The sequence below is a fragment of the Neovison vison genome, chromosome 6 (assembly GCF_020171115.1).
Source record: "Neovison vison isolate M4711 chromosome 6, ASM_NN_V1, whole genome shotgun sequence".
In the NCBI taxonomy this organism is placed as follows: Eukaryota; Metazoa; Chordata; class Mammalia; order Carnivora; family Mustelidae; genus Neogale; species Neogale vison.
The window spans coordinates 169831055-169847197 of record NC_058096.1 but is presented as its reverse complement, the minus strand read 5'-3'; the positions used below and the strand labels follow the sequence as shown (position 1 = coordinate 169847197).

Sequence of the window (16143 nt, the reverse complement as noted above, 5' to 3'; positions counted from 1 at the left end):
CAATAGCAACTGCTACCTAACATCAACTGAGCAGTCACAGGACCAGGCACTGAGCTATGTGCTTTACATAAAGTATTCCATTTCGATGTCACGATAACCTTATGAAGGACTGTTACTACTCCTATGTTATAGATGAGGAAACCAAGACTTCGAGAGGTTTAGAAACCTGCCCAATTTTCAAGGTTAGCAAGTGGCAGGACTAGTATTCGAACCTGGCAGTTAGCTTTCATGCTTTACAAAAGATCAGATGTTTTATTTTTAGAGTCCATTTGAATATTTGTTAGATTGTTCACGACTTTAGATATTGTCTTTTAAGTATATGAAAGAATATATAAAACACTGAAATAAAAAATAGTAATATGTTTGCTTTTAGAACTACATTTCTCTCTTCCACACTCACTTTTCTTCTCCCTTAAAGTCTTAAGTTAGAATTGAATGACAGAAGAGTAAAGAGGCAGGGCTGAATTACTAATATTTTCACCATCTGAAAACAGCATGCTATTGTCACTTCTCTCAGAGGTTAATGGATACCCATGAACAATTTATTTCAAGCCCTGAGATTATCTCATAAAAACAAACTTAAGAAAAAAAAATCACTGTTTTTTTTAAAAGAGGTGAAACGGACCTTAAGAGATCTTCTGTTCAACCCTTAAATTACAGAAGTAGTGAGGATTCTGACGAATTAGTATTTGGGATAGGACCAAACCCAGATCTTTCAAGGCCTGCCCTGACCTGTGGCTTCTGTAAAGCTGGCCCTTAATCTCTATCAGTGAGGTGGCCAGTGTCTGGCTGACAGTTTGGATCTGAATGAGTACTCTGTGGGGGATATTATTTCTCTCTGCATAGAGTAGAAACAAGGGGGAAAAACATGTTTTTAGAAAACAACTAACATGAATATGGAATATAATATGAAACAGAAGACCAGCTTCTCTACCTTTAGCACAGATTATGACTCAAAGCAGTTAGCCCTTTGAGAATTCTCTAACAACTATTGAAACATTTCATATTTAAGTCCATGCCCATTCAAACATTTGCCAATTCATAACAAAGGTAACAGACGTGCTTATCTGGATCTACTTTCAGTCTAATCTCTCTACACCAATTGCTCACATAAGTGTGCTTAAGGTCAAATTCCTACAGTATTCATTACATTTTAGCCAGGCTATATATTTGATTCTTCTTAGATTTCTTGGAGTTCAGAAGGTTATAGATGTTATAGATCTTTTGAAGTCAGTGTAGTATAGTTATAGGTTGCAATGATTTGTGGTTCTGTGATTACAAATAAATAGGTGGGATGCCTTAGAGAGCTTGGGCTTCATGTCAAAGTCCTAAAGTGCAATGGAAGACTGGAGAGCTACAGTAATCGTCATCCCCTGACTCCCATTGCTTTATTGGTGTATGATCTCAGAAGTCATTTAACTGTGCTGTGCCTCTATTTTGCTCTCTGTGATAGAACTATGCAGGTGTTATATGACATGTCAAAAGTGCTCTGGATGCTATAAAAAAAGACACTCTACACAGAGATTTTAAAGCCACCTCCCCAGAGCCAAAGACAAGGGAACTGCAAAAAGAAATAATTCAGAATTTTAATTCCATATAACTTACCTATATCGCTCCTCTTGTAAGGCCTGCATTATTAATGAATAGTCTCTCTGATAATGTTCCTTGAGAGTCTCAAAGGATTCCTCTAGTCTGGCCTGTGTTTCCCGGATCTCCTGGATCTCATGTAGTAGTGCATCAAATCCTGAGCTCTGCATGTCCAGGGTGTTTGTTTTGGAGCTGGACGCTCCTACAGCAATGCCTCCAGTGGTGCTGTTGGCTCCCACTGAGCCTGAAGTGGCACTAGAACAATCTTCCTCACTACCATATTTTGGGCTTGATTGAAAGTTTGAAATCACCCCCAAACCCTTTCCCCCATCATCCACTTGCCCTTCCTCTAAAGAGTCCTTCAGGTTAGGGATATTGTCTGCACTGCCAAATTTATTCCGAATTAGTGAGGCAATCTCTCTGGGTTTTGAGACTACAGCCCCTGCTGCCGAATGGGTCGCCTGGGAGAAGCTAGAAAGTCCACCTTTGACACTGTCCACCACACCTTCGCTGAAGCCAGTCACCTTTGCTCCCACATCCTTCAGACCTTGGTGCATGTCCCTGAAGACATCCTTCGGCTGCCGGGGAATCCCATTCTGCTCCACCTCTCGGAGCTTTCTGTGGTAGTGCTCAAGCTTCTTTTGTAGCTGGAGGATGGTTTGGGCAGATTTCTGGTTCTTCTTCTCAAAGACCTGCTTGATGCGGGCAGCCTGCTGCTTGTCTGCACTGTTGGCAAGCTTTAAGTACTCAGCAACGTTATCGTCCCTGGCTGTTTGTGCAATCTTGATCTGTTCTGTGAGCTTCAGGATTTTCTGCTGCAGGTGAGCAATCGCAGCCTTTGTGCGCTGAGGGTCTGGTGTTCCATCCACAGAGTCTGTGTGGATGCTGCCATCGGTGCTGGAGGCCACTGCACTGGAAGTCTGGGCGAGGCTGCTTACTTCCAACCGCTCGATCTAGTGTACAAATGAGAAGTGGATGTTAGAAGGAGCCCAAGAAGATGACCTCTCCAGAATCACTAGGCCAAATATATTGAAAATTTATCTATTCTCAGACCTCCGCACCGATAGTTGACCTAATTCCTCCAATCCTATACAAGCCCCATCTCCCTTTTGGATACTGTCCTTATACAAGTATACTTTGCCTTACACAAAAAAGACATATGAAAAAAGATCTGCACAAGATGTAAACTGGGGGCATTCTTCCTTTGTTAGAAAATTTATTACAGTATTTCTTTAAAAAACAAAGCTCCCCTAGTTGTTTATGTTTTTTTTTACAAAGATTTTATTTATTTGAGAGAGAAAGAGAGAGTGAGAGAGTGAACACAAGCAGGGGAAAGGCAGACAGAGAGGGAGAAGCAGACTCCCCACTGAGCAGGAAGCCCCACTTGGGGTTTGATCCCAATCAGGGCCTGAGCTGAAGGCAGACGCTTAACTGACTGAGCCACACAGGTGCCCCTGCTAATGGGTTTATAGCATGACTTCATTCCAAACATTCTTCACACACACTTTTGTGAAACAAGGTACATCTGCATTTCAATTTAATTATATGAAAATCATTTTATTATTCAGACATTGCTATAATTCCAATCCATGCTCTCAGATTATGGTCATCCAAAATGCTGGTGAGAATAGGTTATTTTACTGGCTAGACAGAAAAATCCAATTTTTATCACAGTGTCTTTTTACCCAAAGTATGTCAAGGGTAATGGGATTATTCTCTCTCTAATAGGGACACTCAATTGGTAGCTGGAGACAGGTGAAGGTAAGAATGAGAAGGTATTGCTCCAAGTGCCAAGGTTGAATGTGGTATACATTATTATTATTATTATATATTAGGGTTAATATACCAGGTCACAAGTAACTATGATATACCTAGGCGAGAAAAGTGAATACTCAGGGGGAGAGACAGTAAGACGTAAGAAATTAATCAAGTCAGCAAATAAGTTCAGGCCTTCTGGAGCTCAGCTTCTTCGAGTTCTATTCAGTTTTTTTTTTAGTGAGACAAGGGACTGCAAAACACAAACAATGACTATCCTTCATATGGGTGAGCAACCATTCGAAGGAGATGAAGAAAAAGACAAGTTCCTCATATGTGAAAACTGAAACTATCCTATTTCAAAGCCATTAGCCAAAGCTAGAGAGAGGTCAGGTTTCCCTAACTCAGGAGAGAAAAACCCTCAGGTTTGGCTTGTCATGAACTGGAGTAGGGCTCACGCAAAAAGTCTGTAGAAACTGCTCTCTATTGAGCAGTAGCAGAAATAAATAATAAAAGAACCATCTCGGGGCATCTGGGTGGCTCAGCTGGTTTAGCATCTGTCTGTCTGCCTTCGGCTCAGGTCATGATCCCAGGTTCCTGGGACTGAGCCCCACATCAGGCTCCCCGCTCAGCAGAGAGTCTGCTTTCTCTCCTTCTGCCCCTGCCCCTGCCCTGCTCTCTCTCTCTCTCAAATAAATAAATAAAATCTTAAAAAAAAAAAAGAACAACCCATCTCAGGGTAATAAAAATGGCCAGTATGAGTGTCAAATTATAAATTTACCATCTTGGAAATTAAGATCATATCCCTTTATTTGGTCCTCATTCCAAAATCTAAAGCCAGCAGCAATCTGATAGAAAGAACTGTATAGGGGGGTGGGAGGTCGGGGTACCAGGTGGTGGGTATTATAGAGGGCACGGATTGCATGGAGCACTGGGTGTGATGAAAAAATAATGAATACTGTTTTTCTGAAAATAAATAAATCAATTTAATTAAAAAAAAAGAAAGAGCTGTATATAGGTTACCCTCATATTTTAGAAGTGTGAATTACATTTTTGTGGTAATACACCAAATCTGAAATATTCGTGAAATACTGGTATTAACTTGTCAGTCTTTTTTTCACCTCAGTTTTATCTCCTCAGTTTCCCATCTGAGCAGGAATTATGGTGATCTCTAACTCCAAAAATATTAGTTCATTAGTGGAAAGTTCATTACTGGAATTAATGTATTACTACTGATGTGAATAAAAACACATTATTTCCTTTTCAGATGAACAAATGAGAAATAATGTACATTTAAATAAAATGAAAAGATAATTTAAAACTGAAATGAAGAGCAAAATGACATTATGTTCATTTTATAATAAAAAAAATGTCCAGAATAGTTTAGGGACTAGCACAATAATTATTTTGTATAACTTCCTCCATCTGCCCCATTAATTTTAGGTACAAGCTAATAAGCAGTGAAAGGGCCAGAGGGAAAGCAGCAGAAAGGAGAATGAGCCAGAGTTCCAGAAAACCACGTTGCCAAAAGTTGAAAAAGGAGCTCCCGGAAACCCACTTTCTTCAGTGCCTTACAGTCACTCTCTTAAGTTGTACAGGGTTTCCACCATATGATTTTCTTTCTGAAAGGGATTTCAGATCCCACAACTACAGTATGCAATAGATCAGATCTCACAACTACAATATGTAATTCAGGGTATAGTATGTACCCTGATTGTGTACTCAGTTAACAGCTCAAAATCTACCACAGGAAAGGAAAGCAAGTACAAAGTATCACTGATTCAAGACTACAAGCTCATGTATTATCTAGTTTTCTTAGGTTCTTTGCTATTAATTTGAATATCATTTTACATGTAGTCTATTGTCTAAAGAAGTGCAGATACAGAAGTCAAGTTTAATTATTACTCAGGGAACATAAATATGGATCATATTGGTGAAAATATAGCTTTGGTACGAGAATCAGAGTTTTATTATATTTCTAAATTTGAAAAAAAAAACAAAATTTCTATGTAATTTTTTACAAATGATGACAGTTTAGTTCTGATTTTATTTCCCTACACAGTGACGGAAGAAGTAAGCCAGATTATCTTTAATCTGACTTCTGCCCTACCTAGGCTGTGTGGGGCCACACACATATATATATGACTTCCACTTAGAGTCATCAATATCCCTGCAAGAGTACATCTGACAGAACCCACTGTTCTCAGCCTCCAAAGAAAACTAACCCACAGCTTCAGCAGGAGGGTAGTTTAACACCTGAAACCATGAATCACTTGATTACTCAGTGACTCTTCCAAATTTTGGCAAGCACTATCCTTAAAAAGGAAGGAGAGAGAAGAGGCAGAAATTGTGAGAGGCAGGGAGGCGAAATAAAAGAGGAGAGGAAGAGGAAGAGAGGTGGCAAGAAAAAGATAATACTGAACTACAGAATTATAGCACAGGGCTGTGAATACCCTCTGGGTATCTTCTGAGCTATGAACAAAAGCCTTCAGAGACAAGAATATTTAAGCTGTGAGTTATACATGCATCAACTGAAGAGTGGTTCTCTTTTTCAAAAGCCTTTGCTGGCATATTAGGCTATCCATAAATAACAAAATAAAATTAGATTCCTACCCTCATTCCAGAACAGGTAACTAAACTGCAGATGTTAAAAGCAAATTTTACAACTTTTGGAAGGCAGTATTGGAAAATACAGCGGGGAGGATTTTCTTAAACATACAAGAAAAGGCACAAATCAGAAAAACAAAATTACTGACTATGGCTACATTTAGTGTAGTAGTGAAGCATAGAATCTGGCATGAAACTGCTTGGGTTCAAGTCTAGCTTTGCTACTTACTAGTCATGCGACCCTGGCTGGGCAAGTTAATTAACTTCTGCATCCATTTCATCAACTGTAAAATGGAGATAATACTAATACCTATTTCAGAAGACTGTTTTGAAGATGAAATAATAAACATAAAAACACTCAAAAAATAGTCCTGGGCACAGAGTAAGCAGTTAATACTGGCTATTATTTTTGTACCATTCTAGGTGATTATTTTTAAAAATTCAAATGTTAAAAGATTCTAGAATATACTCAAGATCTTTCACATTTCAGGCATAATCATAGGAGACAGAGTCTGAACAAAAGGAATAATGGGAATAATTAAATCAACATTACAGTAAAAATAGTAATAGTCTCCTTCCTTCCTTCCTTTTTTTTTTTTAGAATTAGTCAACTTTCTTGACTGTTGATCTTGTGGCTAGGCAGCTGACTAGCCAGCTAGCTAATCTTCCAAAGCTCATAACAACCTTATGAACAGACATTGCTATCACTAATTTACAAATCAACTGTGAGGTACTTCCTACTACCTTTATCACAGGGCAGTTTGACAACAGCAGCAGCAGCAGCAACAATATCACCTACTCAACAGGGCTTCATGTGATCACAGCCTGAGGGCTTTCATGAGTGATCATACCCCCCAGTACAGCAAGTCCCAGTCACTCAAGGCTGGGGGATAGAAATAATTTGTATAGAAAAAAGAGAGGCCCAAAACCCAGGTAAATATACTGTGACTACTTATTGTTAGCTATGCAATGTGCTCCACAGCTAGGGATCTGGTCAGAGCCACTGTTCATTATCTAGCTGTTGCTATAACAAGCAGATAAGGTGCTTTGCCTGTACTTTGTCTTTTCCTATTAAGAATTCATTTGCCAGGGCGCCTGGGTGGCTCAGTGGGTTAAGCCGCTGCCTTCGGCTCAGGTCATGATCTCAGGGTCCTGGGATCGAGTCCCGCATCGGGCTCTCTGCTCAGCAGGGAGCCTGCTTCCTCCTCTCTCTCTCTGCCTGCCTCTCTGCCTACTTGTGATCTGTCTCTGTCAAATGAATAAATAAAATCTTTAAAAAAAAAAAAAAAAAAAAAAGAATTCATTTGCCAGAGGGTGCCTGGCTGGTTCAGTCGGTAAGGCATGCCACTATTGACCTTGGGGTTGTGGGTTCAAGCCCCAAGTTGGGTATAGAGATTACTTAAAAATAAAACCTTAAAAAAAAAAAAAAGAATTCATTTGCCAGGCTTAAATTATCTATTAACAGACCTGAATTAATTGATCAGAAAAAAACCCAAGAGAAAACTTAAACAGCAATGCCTCAAAACACCAATTAATCAGGAGCAGAGTAGAGCCATCTCGAGAACATTTCACAAAGTTTTATAATGGCTTAAAATTTTCATTTGCAAATGCATTTTATTTACTTTCTGAGTGTATGAAAGTGTCAGAACATGGGGGCACCCAGCTCTGAGAACAATCATATGAAGAAAAATGGTGGAAAGAGCAGTGACAGGAGTAGGACCTGGGTTCAGACCTGGTTTTGCCACCTTACTAGCTAGGTGTCTTTGGGCCACCTTCTTGTTTCCTTGAGCCTAAGTTTCCTCATCTATAAAATGGGGTTATTTTCTCATGAGATTCTTTGAAAAAATGTTATTAAACCTATGTTAAATCAGATTATGCCTGCCAAACATGGTGAATGTTCAAGAAGTCACCCTTTTTCTATTCCTTACTTGGTTCATTACTCAAAATCCAAGCATATATTTGTAACGAGAAGAGATTCAGAAATCCCTGACTTGACATCACTATCTTCAATAAATGCCAACAGCCCAGTCCTGTCTACTTAGCAGAATGAAATCATTTTATCTATGCTTTATAGAGTATCAGCTCTCTTTCAGGAAATCTCTGCACTATTTATTTATACTAAATAATTCACATCACTTCGGAGAAATGATGAAGGCATTTTAAGGTAAAAGAAGAAGGAGGTGGAAAGTGGGGAAGTCTTTGTAACTAATCTGAAAACAAACAGAATCTGGACTATTTTTTTTTTTTTCCTGAAGGTGGATCTTTACCAAGGCCAATTTCATTGAATGGGTTGTGCAGCAGCTTTTGCAAATTCACACTCAGGCACCTGCAGACCCAGGTCCACTGTTCTTCCAAAATTTCTACCTCACAGATATGAGGCCATGGTTTTGAACCAAAACTGGAGTGCGTGGCTTAATTCAAGTGCACTTAGTGGGGGCAAAAGGATAGAATGTTTGATTTTGGGGAGACTACCCCCCAAATCCAATACAAATAGTAATCTCTAGAGATTCATAATGCTGGTCTTAAGAACAGCACAGAAATCCATCTTTTTCTTCTTCTTCTTTTGAAAAAAATTTATTTATTTGACAGAGATCACAAAGGCAGAGAGCCCAATGCGGGGCTTGATCCCAGCACCCTGAAATCATGACCTGAGCCGAAGGCAGAGGCTTAACCCACTGAGCCACTCAGGTGCCCCCAGAAATCTATTTTCTAATCAATGATAAAAGATGCTCCAGGGGCGCCTGGGTGGCTCAGTGGGTTAAGCCGCTGCCTTCGGCTCAGGTCATGATCTCAGGGTCCTGAGATCGAGTCCCGCATCAGGCTCTCTGCTCAGCAGGGAGCCTGCTTCCTCCTCTCTCTCTCTCTGCCTACTTGTGATCTCTCTCTCTGTCGAATAAATAAATAAAATCTTTAAAAAAAAAATAAGATGCTCTGGTCCGTCATATAAAGTTCTCTTTTTCTGCCAGGCAGGTTGTATTGAGAAGGTACAACAGAGGAAAGAGTACTGCCTTGGAAGTTACACAGCTCTGCCTTTGAATTTTGTACCATCATCTCCTTGAGGTTTGCCTTTGCCAACATCCCCAACACCTTACTCTTAACAAAAAGAAAAGAAATCCCACAGTCTATTAGCACTTTCTGCACAAAGTATATATTCATTATGGTAAGACGTTTCATCTATTTCCAGTGCCTCACTGTAGAAATGACATGTCGTTCCCCTCTCACAGTAAACACAACTCTGTTGAGCAATTCTCTTATGTGTAATTCAGACTGACGTTTAGTCTGCGGTGGAATGAAGAGGAATCTCAAGTGGGAGTAGCAGAAAAGAAAAATGAACTAAGTTCCATTAGCCCATAACCAGCAAGCTTTTCCTCTATCCATTCCATTTTTACTTTGGAGCTAAAAATCAAGATTTGACATACAGTCTTAAAAACAGACCTTTTTATTTGTCACAAAGGCTTTTTCTCACTTGATAAATAATCCTTGGACAGAATGGAGTACTTCCTGTAAGTTCTAGGGATCACTTTTTCATATTTTTATATAGAACTCTTGTTATATGCAATAAAAAGGCAATAAAAATAAATAAATAGCAATAAAATAATGTTTTATTGCTTAATTTTAAAAAGTTTAAAAAATACAAATAATACTCATGATGATAATCCTGGCCACTTCTAAATCTGGCGCGATAGTCTAGTTTCTCAAACTTCCTTTGTGTAAAAAGAACACTTAGGCCCCACATGTTTTTCTATACTCAGCACTCTTCAGGCCCACTTTTCATAAAGAACAAAGTTTTAAAATCATCATGGGTGATACCACACATGTGAAAATGAGTAGAAGACATGCTCACTGAAATGTGAATTCTGATGGAGTTTGCTCACTAGAATTTTGTGGCTAAAGATCCTACCACATGTCTCAGCAAAATGATAAAAAAAAAAAAATCCTGTGCAATGGATTCCTTGGGAATAACATAAACCTTACATTTAAATCCACATATGCTAAGGGTCACAACTGTAATTTGGTTCTTCTGACATGGCATGCTGTTTCACACCTCTAGGCTTCTGTCCATATATTCCAGGGCATGTTCTGTTCTTTTCTGGCTAACTTCTACTCATCCTTTAAGGCCCAGTTAACATGTAACCTCCTCCAGGATATCTTTCCTGACAGTCTCCCTCTCCCAGCTGGATTAATGGCTTTCTTCATATTCCCATATAAATAAACATACACCTCTCTCAATGTCCTTATTACATTATGTTGAAATGATTGTTTGGGTGTCTTGCCTCTGCTGACCTAACTAAGTTCCTGAGGACAGGGATCAAGTCATATCCCATCTTTGTACTCCAAGAAGATAGCACAATGCTTTGTGCAAAGATACCTAGTAAATGTTTAATATAAATGCTCACTAGCATCTCCTTAATATGATCCTCCTAGATCGCATATGTCATACAAGTGACTGAGCCTATGTTACTACAAATGGAATAAATGCCAGTATTTTTTTTTTCTTCTAAAATTTTTTTTTAAAGATTTTATTTATTTATTTGACAGAGAGAGACCACAAGCAGGCATAGAGAGAGAGAGGAGGAAGCAGGCTCCCCGCTGAGCAGAGTGCCCCATGCGGGACTCGATCCCAGGACCCTGAGATCATGACCTGAGCCGAAGGCAGCAGCTTAACCCACCGAGCCACCCAGGTGCCCCTAAACGCCAGAATTTTTATAAGAAAAACAGCTTCCAAGAGATGATACTCCTCCCTCCAAGACTGCTGAGGAAAAACCAACTGTGTTGAATATTAGCTTAGGTTATTAACATCCTATCTGGCCCACCCTGCTCCAACCCAACTGCAAAATATCCATTATAGGATCTAGGACTGCTACTTAGAAATGCTTTGTCACAGGAGGGCTGGTTTCCTGGCTTACGTGAAAGACATCATTGAGGATTAGCACTGCCAGGCTTGATGTTTGGACTTAATGGATTCATGTGAGCCTGGTCAGATGATTTACTGTCATTTTAACAAACCTTAGCAGAATGTCTCCTATATACAGACAGGGCCTATGTTAGGCACTGGAAGTACAGAGAGAAAGAAAAAAAGCAAAAAAGCAAGCACTTAAGGAAAGCCTGCAATCATAGTAGTGATGGTATAAGTTGACAATAACATGCTGCTTTGTTATGTTTATTAAGTCTTATAAGTACAGTTTCTTTGACAAGGAACCCAAGAGATCATCCAGTTAAGAAAATTTATTTTATAGATGAGTAACAGATTCTGAGATATTTCTCCCTGACATCTAAAAGAAAAAAAATAAGTAACATACAATGAAAATAAGGAGAGGTGCATTGTTCAACTTAACCAGGGGGTTTCAAGTATCAGTTCATGTATGCTACCGGAAATATCCAACCAGAGACTTCATGCCTGAACATCAAAAATGTCGTATGAGGATATACTGATTGACATTTGCAATAAATGATCCAAGTTTCTTTCTGAGATTATAACTTGTTAAAAAGAAATAGTGATTTGAGCTATGGATTATTCAAAAATCATTCTTACACGACTTCAGAATGAAGAATGATTAGTCTGAAGCACACAAATTGGCTAATGCTAAATTTAGTATCTATTTTCTGAGCATGCTCCAACCAGCAAAAGGTGACAAAGAAATGTTTTCACTGCTGAGGATTTAAAAAATACATATAACATCCATGTGTGGATTAGCTGATTTGTAAAATTTGCCACCAATGGCTCTCCTTTACATGGTAATTCACTACAAATACTTTTATGACACAAGTTTCCTTAAAACAAAAGATTTCTAAAGCCTCAGCTTAATCCTATTTGTTTCACTCAATTTTTTTTTTTAAGATTTTATTTATTTATTTGACAGAGAGAGATCACAAGTAGGCAGAGAGGCAGGTAGAGAGAGAAGGAGGAGGAAGCAGGCTCCCTGCTGAGCAGAGAGCCCGATGCGGGACTTGATCCCAGGACCCCGAGATCATGACCTGAGCCGAAGGCAGCGGCTTAACCCACTGAGCCACCCAGGCGCCCTGTTTCACTCAATTTTGATAAATTGCTAAAGTAATGAAACAATTTGGAAAATTCCACAGGGTTTGTGATAACCTGGCTATCCCTCAACTTTTTTGGCTTGTTCAGTAGCTTAAAGAATAGAGACTCTAGGGAAGGGCTATACATCCCTAAATACTCTTCTTTCTCTTATAATGGTCTTAAATACCATTTCTTTGTTGACGACTTCCAAATGTATGCCTCTAGCCCATACCTTGCTTAACTCCAGATCATATACTCAACTACCTACCTAATATCTCTTCTTGGATGTCTAACAGTCATTTTGAATTTACTACATACAAAACTTAGTTCCTGATATCGCCCAAACCTGCTCTTCCTGCAGTCTTCCCCATCTCAGCTAATGGCTACACTTCATTAATCCACATAATCCAGACAGTCTGCTTACAGAGTCTATGCTGATACCCCTGATACCCTCTGTGTATACTACACTGCTCCAGCAAATGTTTGGGTTCTAGTTGCTAAAAAGATACAGAATCTGACCACAGCTCACTGAATCTCCACTACTGCCACTCTAGCAAAAGCCACTATCAACTCTCGCTTGGACTACAGCAATAGGCTCATAACTATCACTGAAATAATATTTTATCATCAATTATTTGTACAGCAGCTAGAGTGATCCTTTAAAAATGTATCAGGTCACAACAGTTTTTTACACCTAAAACTTGCCAGGGGCTGTCTGAGTCAGAGTAAGCCGAAGTCTTCACAATGGCCTGAATAACCATGATCTGGCACCTGTCAGATCCAGTATCTCCTTGACTATAACTCCTACTATTCATTCCTTTACTCCACTCCTGCTAGAAAGATCTCCCTGCTGTTCTTGGAATGTACCAGGCATGTACCCATTTCAAGCCTTTTCCACTTAGTGTGTCTCCTGCTTGTAATGCTTTTCCTCAGATGCCCACATGGCTTACTCCATCACAACCGCTTTTCTCCAGCATAACCTTAGTAGCATCTCTTAGGTGTCTCCGACATCCTCTAAGGATGCCAGTCCTTCCTGTCTTGGCCACTTTTTTCCACAGGTAATGAGCAATAGCAAGATTTCAGCTTTTCTGATAAATTACAAATAAAGTAAAAGTATCTAATGAAAATGACTAGTTCAGGGATTTTGCATATGAAAAGAAGAACATTTCTCCGATGTATCTAGGTATCTGCAGGGTAAAATGGAGGGACAACCTAGAGAAAATTAGGAGTATACAAATGGAAGAAGGATATGGTGCTATGATACTAAAGAAGCAGACTATACAAAAGACTGAGGTTTCTACTATTTAATTCATTTTGTAATTATCCTTTGTTTTCCTTATATAAAGCACTGAAAGAAGGTGAATCTCTGCTCTCAAGAAACACATGATCTAGTTGGTGAGACGTGAAAATGTTCGACTGAAATACAGGTCCAATTAAGTAAATGATATCGTACATATGAAGGTTAAGTACCTGAACATAGAAAGGAGCCACGCATTCAGAAGGCGGCAAAGGGGGGTGGTGCCTGGGTGGCTCAGTGGGTTAAAGCCTCTGCTTTCAGCTCAGGTCATGATCCCAGGGTCCTGGGATGGAGCCCCGCATGGGGCTCTCTGCTCAGCAGGGAGCCTGCTTTCCCCTCTTTCTCTTCCTGCCTCTCTGCAGACTTGTGATCTCTGTGTGTCAAATAAATAAAATCTAAAAGAAGAAGAAGAAGAAGAAGAAGGAGGAGGAGGAGGAGAAGAAGAAGAAGAAGAAGGCGGCAGCGGCAAAGGGAACAGAGATTTCTTGGAGGAGTTAAAAAAAAAAAGAAAGAAAGAAAGAAATGAGGGCGCCTGGGTGGCTCAGTGGGTTAAGCCTCTGCCTTTGGTTCAGGTCATGATCTCAGGATCCTGGGACTGAGTCCTGCGTTGGGCTCTCTGCTTGGCAGGGAGCCTGCTTCCTCCTCTCTTTCTCTGCTTGCCTCTCTGCCTACTTGTGATCTCTCTCTCTCTCTGTCAAATAAATAAATAAATCTTAAAAAAAAAAAGAAAAAGAAGTGAGCCTTGAAGAAACAAGTTTTTGATAAAAAGAGAAGTGGTAAGGAAAGGCATTTTAGGATGACAACCCAGTATGAACAAAAGCCCATATTTTTAAAGATAGTTGAATAGGAGAGCCTAGGTGGGTTAGACACCGGACTTCGGCTCAGGTCATGATCCCAGGGTCCTGGAATTGAGGCCCCTGTCAGGCTCTCTGCTCGGTGGGGAGTCTGCTTCTTCCTCTGCCTACTACTCCCCTGCTTGTGTGCTCTCTCTTAAATAAATAAATAAAATCTTAAAAAAAAAAGATAATTGAAGGGTTCATGAAGCTATAAAAATAGGGCTCTGTTGGGAGATCAGCTCCCAAAGCAGGTCTAAACCACTGTTTTGCACTTTATTCCAAGGATATTTCTGAAAGCTTCTCAATGGTAATAGTTGAATAAGCTCCTTTGGAATCTAGACTTAAAGATCCAAAAGCTACTTGACAATACTAAAATCTATATATCCAAAACCCGAACACCATGATTCTCTTGTAAACCTGGTTTTCTTGCAATGTTCCCTATCTCAGGAAAAATACTACTATTCATCAGGTTACTAAACAAACCAAAGCCCAGGAATAATTCTTCACATCTTCTACCTTTTACCCCTATTCAACACTAATCCTATCTACTTTACTTTCCAAATTTCCATCAAATTATAATACTCTCCCATCCATCTATACTGCCACAACCTTAGGACAAACTCTTGTCTCCTCTCTCCTGGAACACTGACTGATCTACCTGCATTCAGTCAGGCTTTCAGTTAAGCTGGAGAATTTTTTTTTTTTTTAAAGATTTTATTTATTTATTTGACAGACAGAGATCACAAGCAGGCAGAGAGGCAGGCAGAGGCTTCCTGCTGAGCAGAGAGCCCGATGCGGGACAAGATCCCAGGACCCTGAGATCACGACCTGAGCTGAAGGCAGCGGCTTAACCCACTGAGCCACCCAGGCACCCCATGGAGAATTTTTTTTTAAAGGAAGTCCTGGGGTGCCTAGTTGGGTCCGTCAGTAGAGCATGTGACTCTTGATCTTGAGGTGGTGAGTTTAGGTCCCATGCTGGGCATAGTTGGTTTATTTTTTAAAAAGCTGGTTTACTTAAAAAAAAGTAAAAAGAAGTCCCTTTTTTTTTTTTTTAAAGAGATTTTATCCATTTATTTGACAGAAAGAGTACAAGCAGGGGGAGCAGCAGGGAGAGGGAGAAGTGGGCTCTCTGCCTAACAGGGAGCCCGATGTGGGCTCAATCCCAGGACTCTGGGAACATGACCTGAGTCAAAGGCAGACGCTTCATTGACTGAGCTACCCAGGCACCTCTGAAAAAAGAAGTCCTAAACCACTCAATGCTTAAATTCTTTTAGCAGCTTCCCACAATTACAATAAAGAACAATTATCTGAATATGGTCTATCAAGTCAGTCCTATGTGATTAGGCCCTGGATCTATTTCTCTAGATTCATCTTACAGCATGCTTCCCCTACTCTAGTCAAACTCGCCTTTTTCAACCCCTGCAGCTCATCCTTTCTTCTCATAGCAGGGACTCTGTACATATACAATACTGCCTACTTAGCCCTTCTTCAACTTTCAACCAGCACTTTGCTAGGTGTTTGGTGTATACTGATGAACAAAACACGGTGTCTTTGCATTCATGAGGCTTAATGGTTGAGTGGAGAAAAGGAAAGATGTACGAACCCGTAATTAAAAATGTAAATTGAGAGAAATACTACAAAGGAAAAAAGAAAACAGAGTGATGTGAGAAAAGGAATAAGGAGGGGAAACCTACTCAGACTGGGAAGTCAGAAGAATTCCTGAACAAGGATTTGAATTGAGGTCTCAAGATAGAAAAGGAAGTTACTTTAACCAGGCTATAAATGAGGAAAGGCATTATTACTGTGAGTTTCATGTGCCAAGAGAATACAGAATTTGGCATTTCATCAAAATCCAGATGAAAATACAGAGTTAAAGCAATTCCAAAAAAGAAAAAAAGAAAAAAGATTTGTCCATTCACATCTTAGAATTCACTTGGTAAATAATTGAGACTATGTTACCAAAAAGGCTTAAAGGAAGGAGAAGGATGCTAAGATAAGAAAAGATAAGTAAACAGGAAGGGGCCCACCTGCCCCTAATAGAG

At 39.7% G+C, this 16143-nt stretch overlaps 1 protein-coding gene across 6 annotated transcripts in view; it reads right to left on the bottom strand.

Annotated features, from left to right (window-relative positions):
- TMCC1 (transmembrane and coiled-coil domain family 1) overlaps positions 1-16143 on the bottom strand; it is a 255429-nt gene that overhangs the window by 23712 nt on the left and 215574 nt on the right. For all 6 annotated transcript variants that reach the window (XM_044252934.1, XM_044252933.1, XM_044252932.1 and 3 more), the window contains one exon: positions 1606-2540. In XM_044252934.1, coding sequence (XP_044108869.1) covers positions 1606-2540 — 935 coding nt within the window. The remainder of the gene's footprint in view (positions 1-1605; positions 2541-16143) is intronic.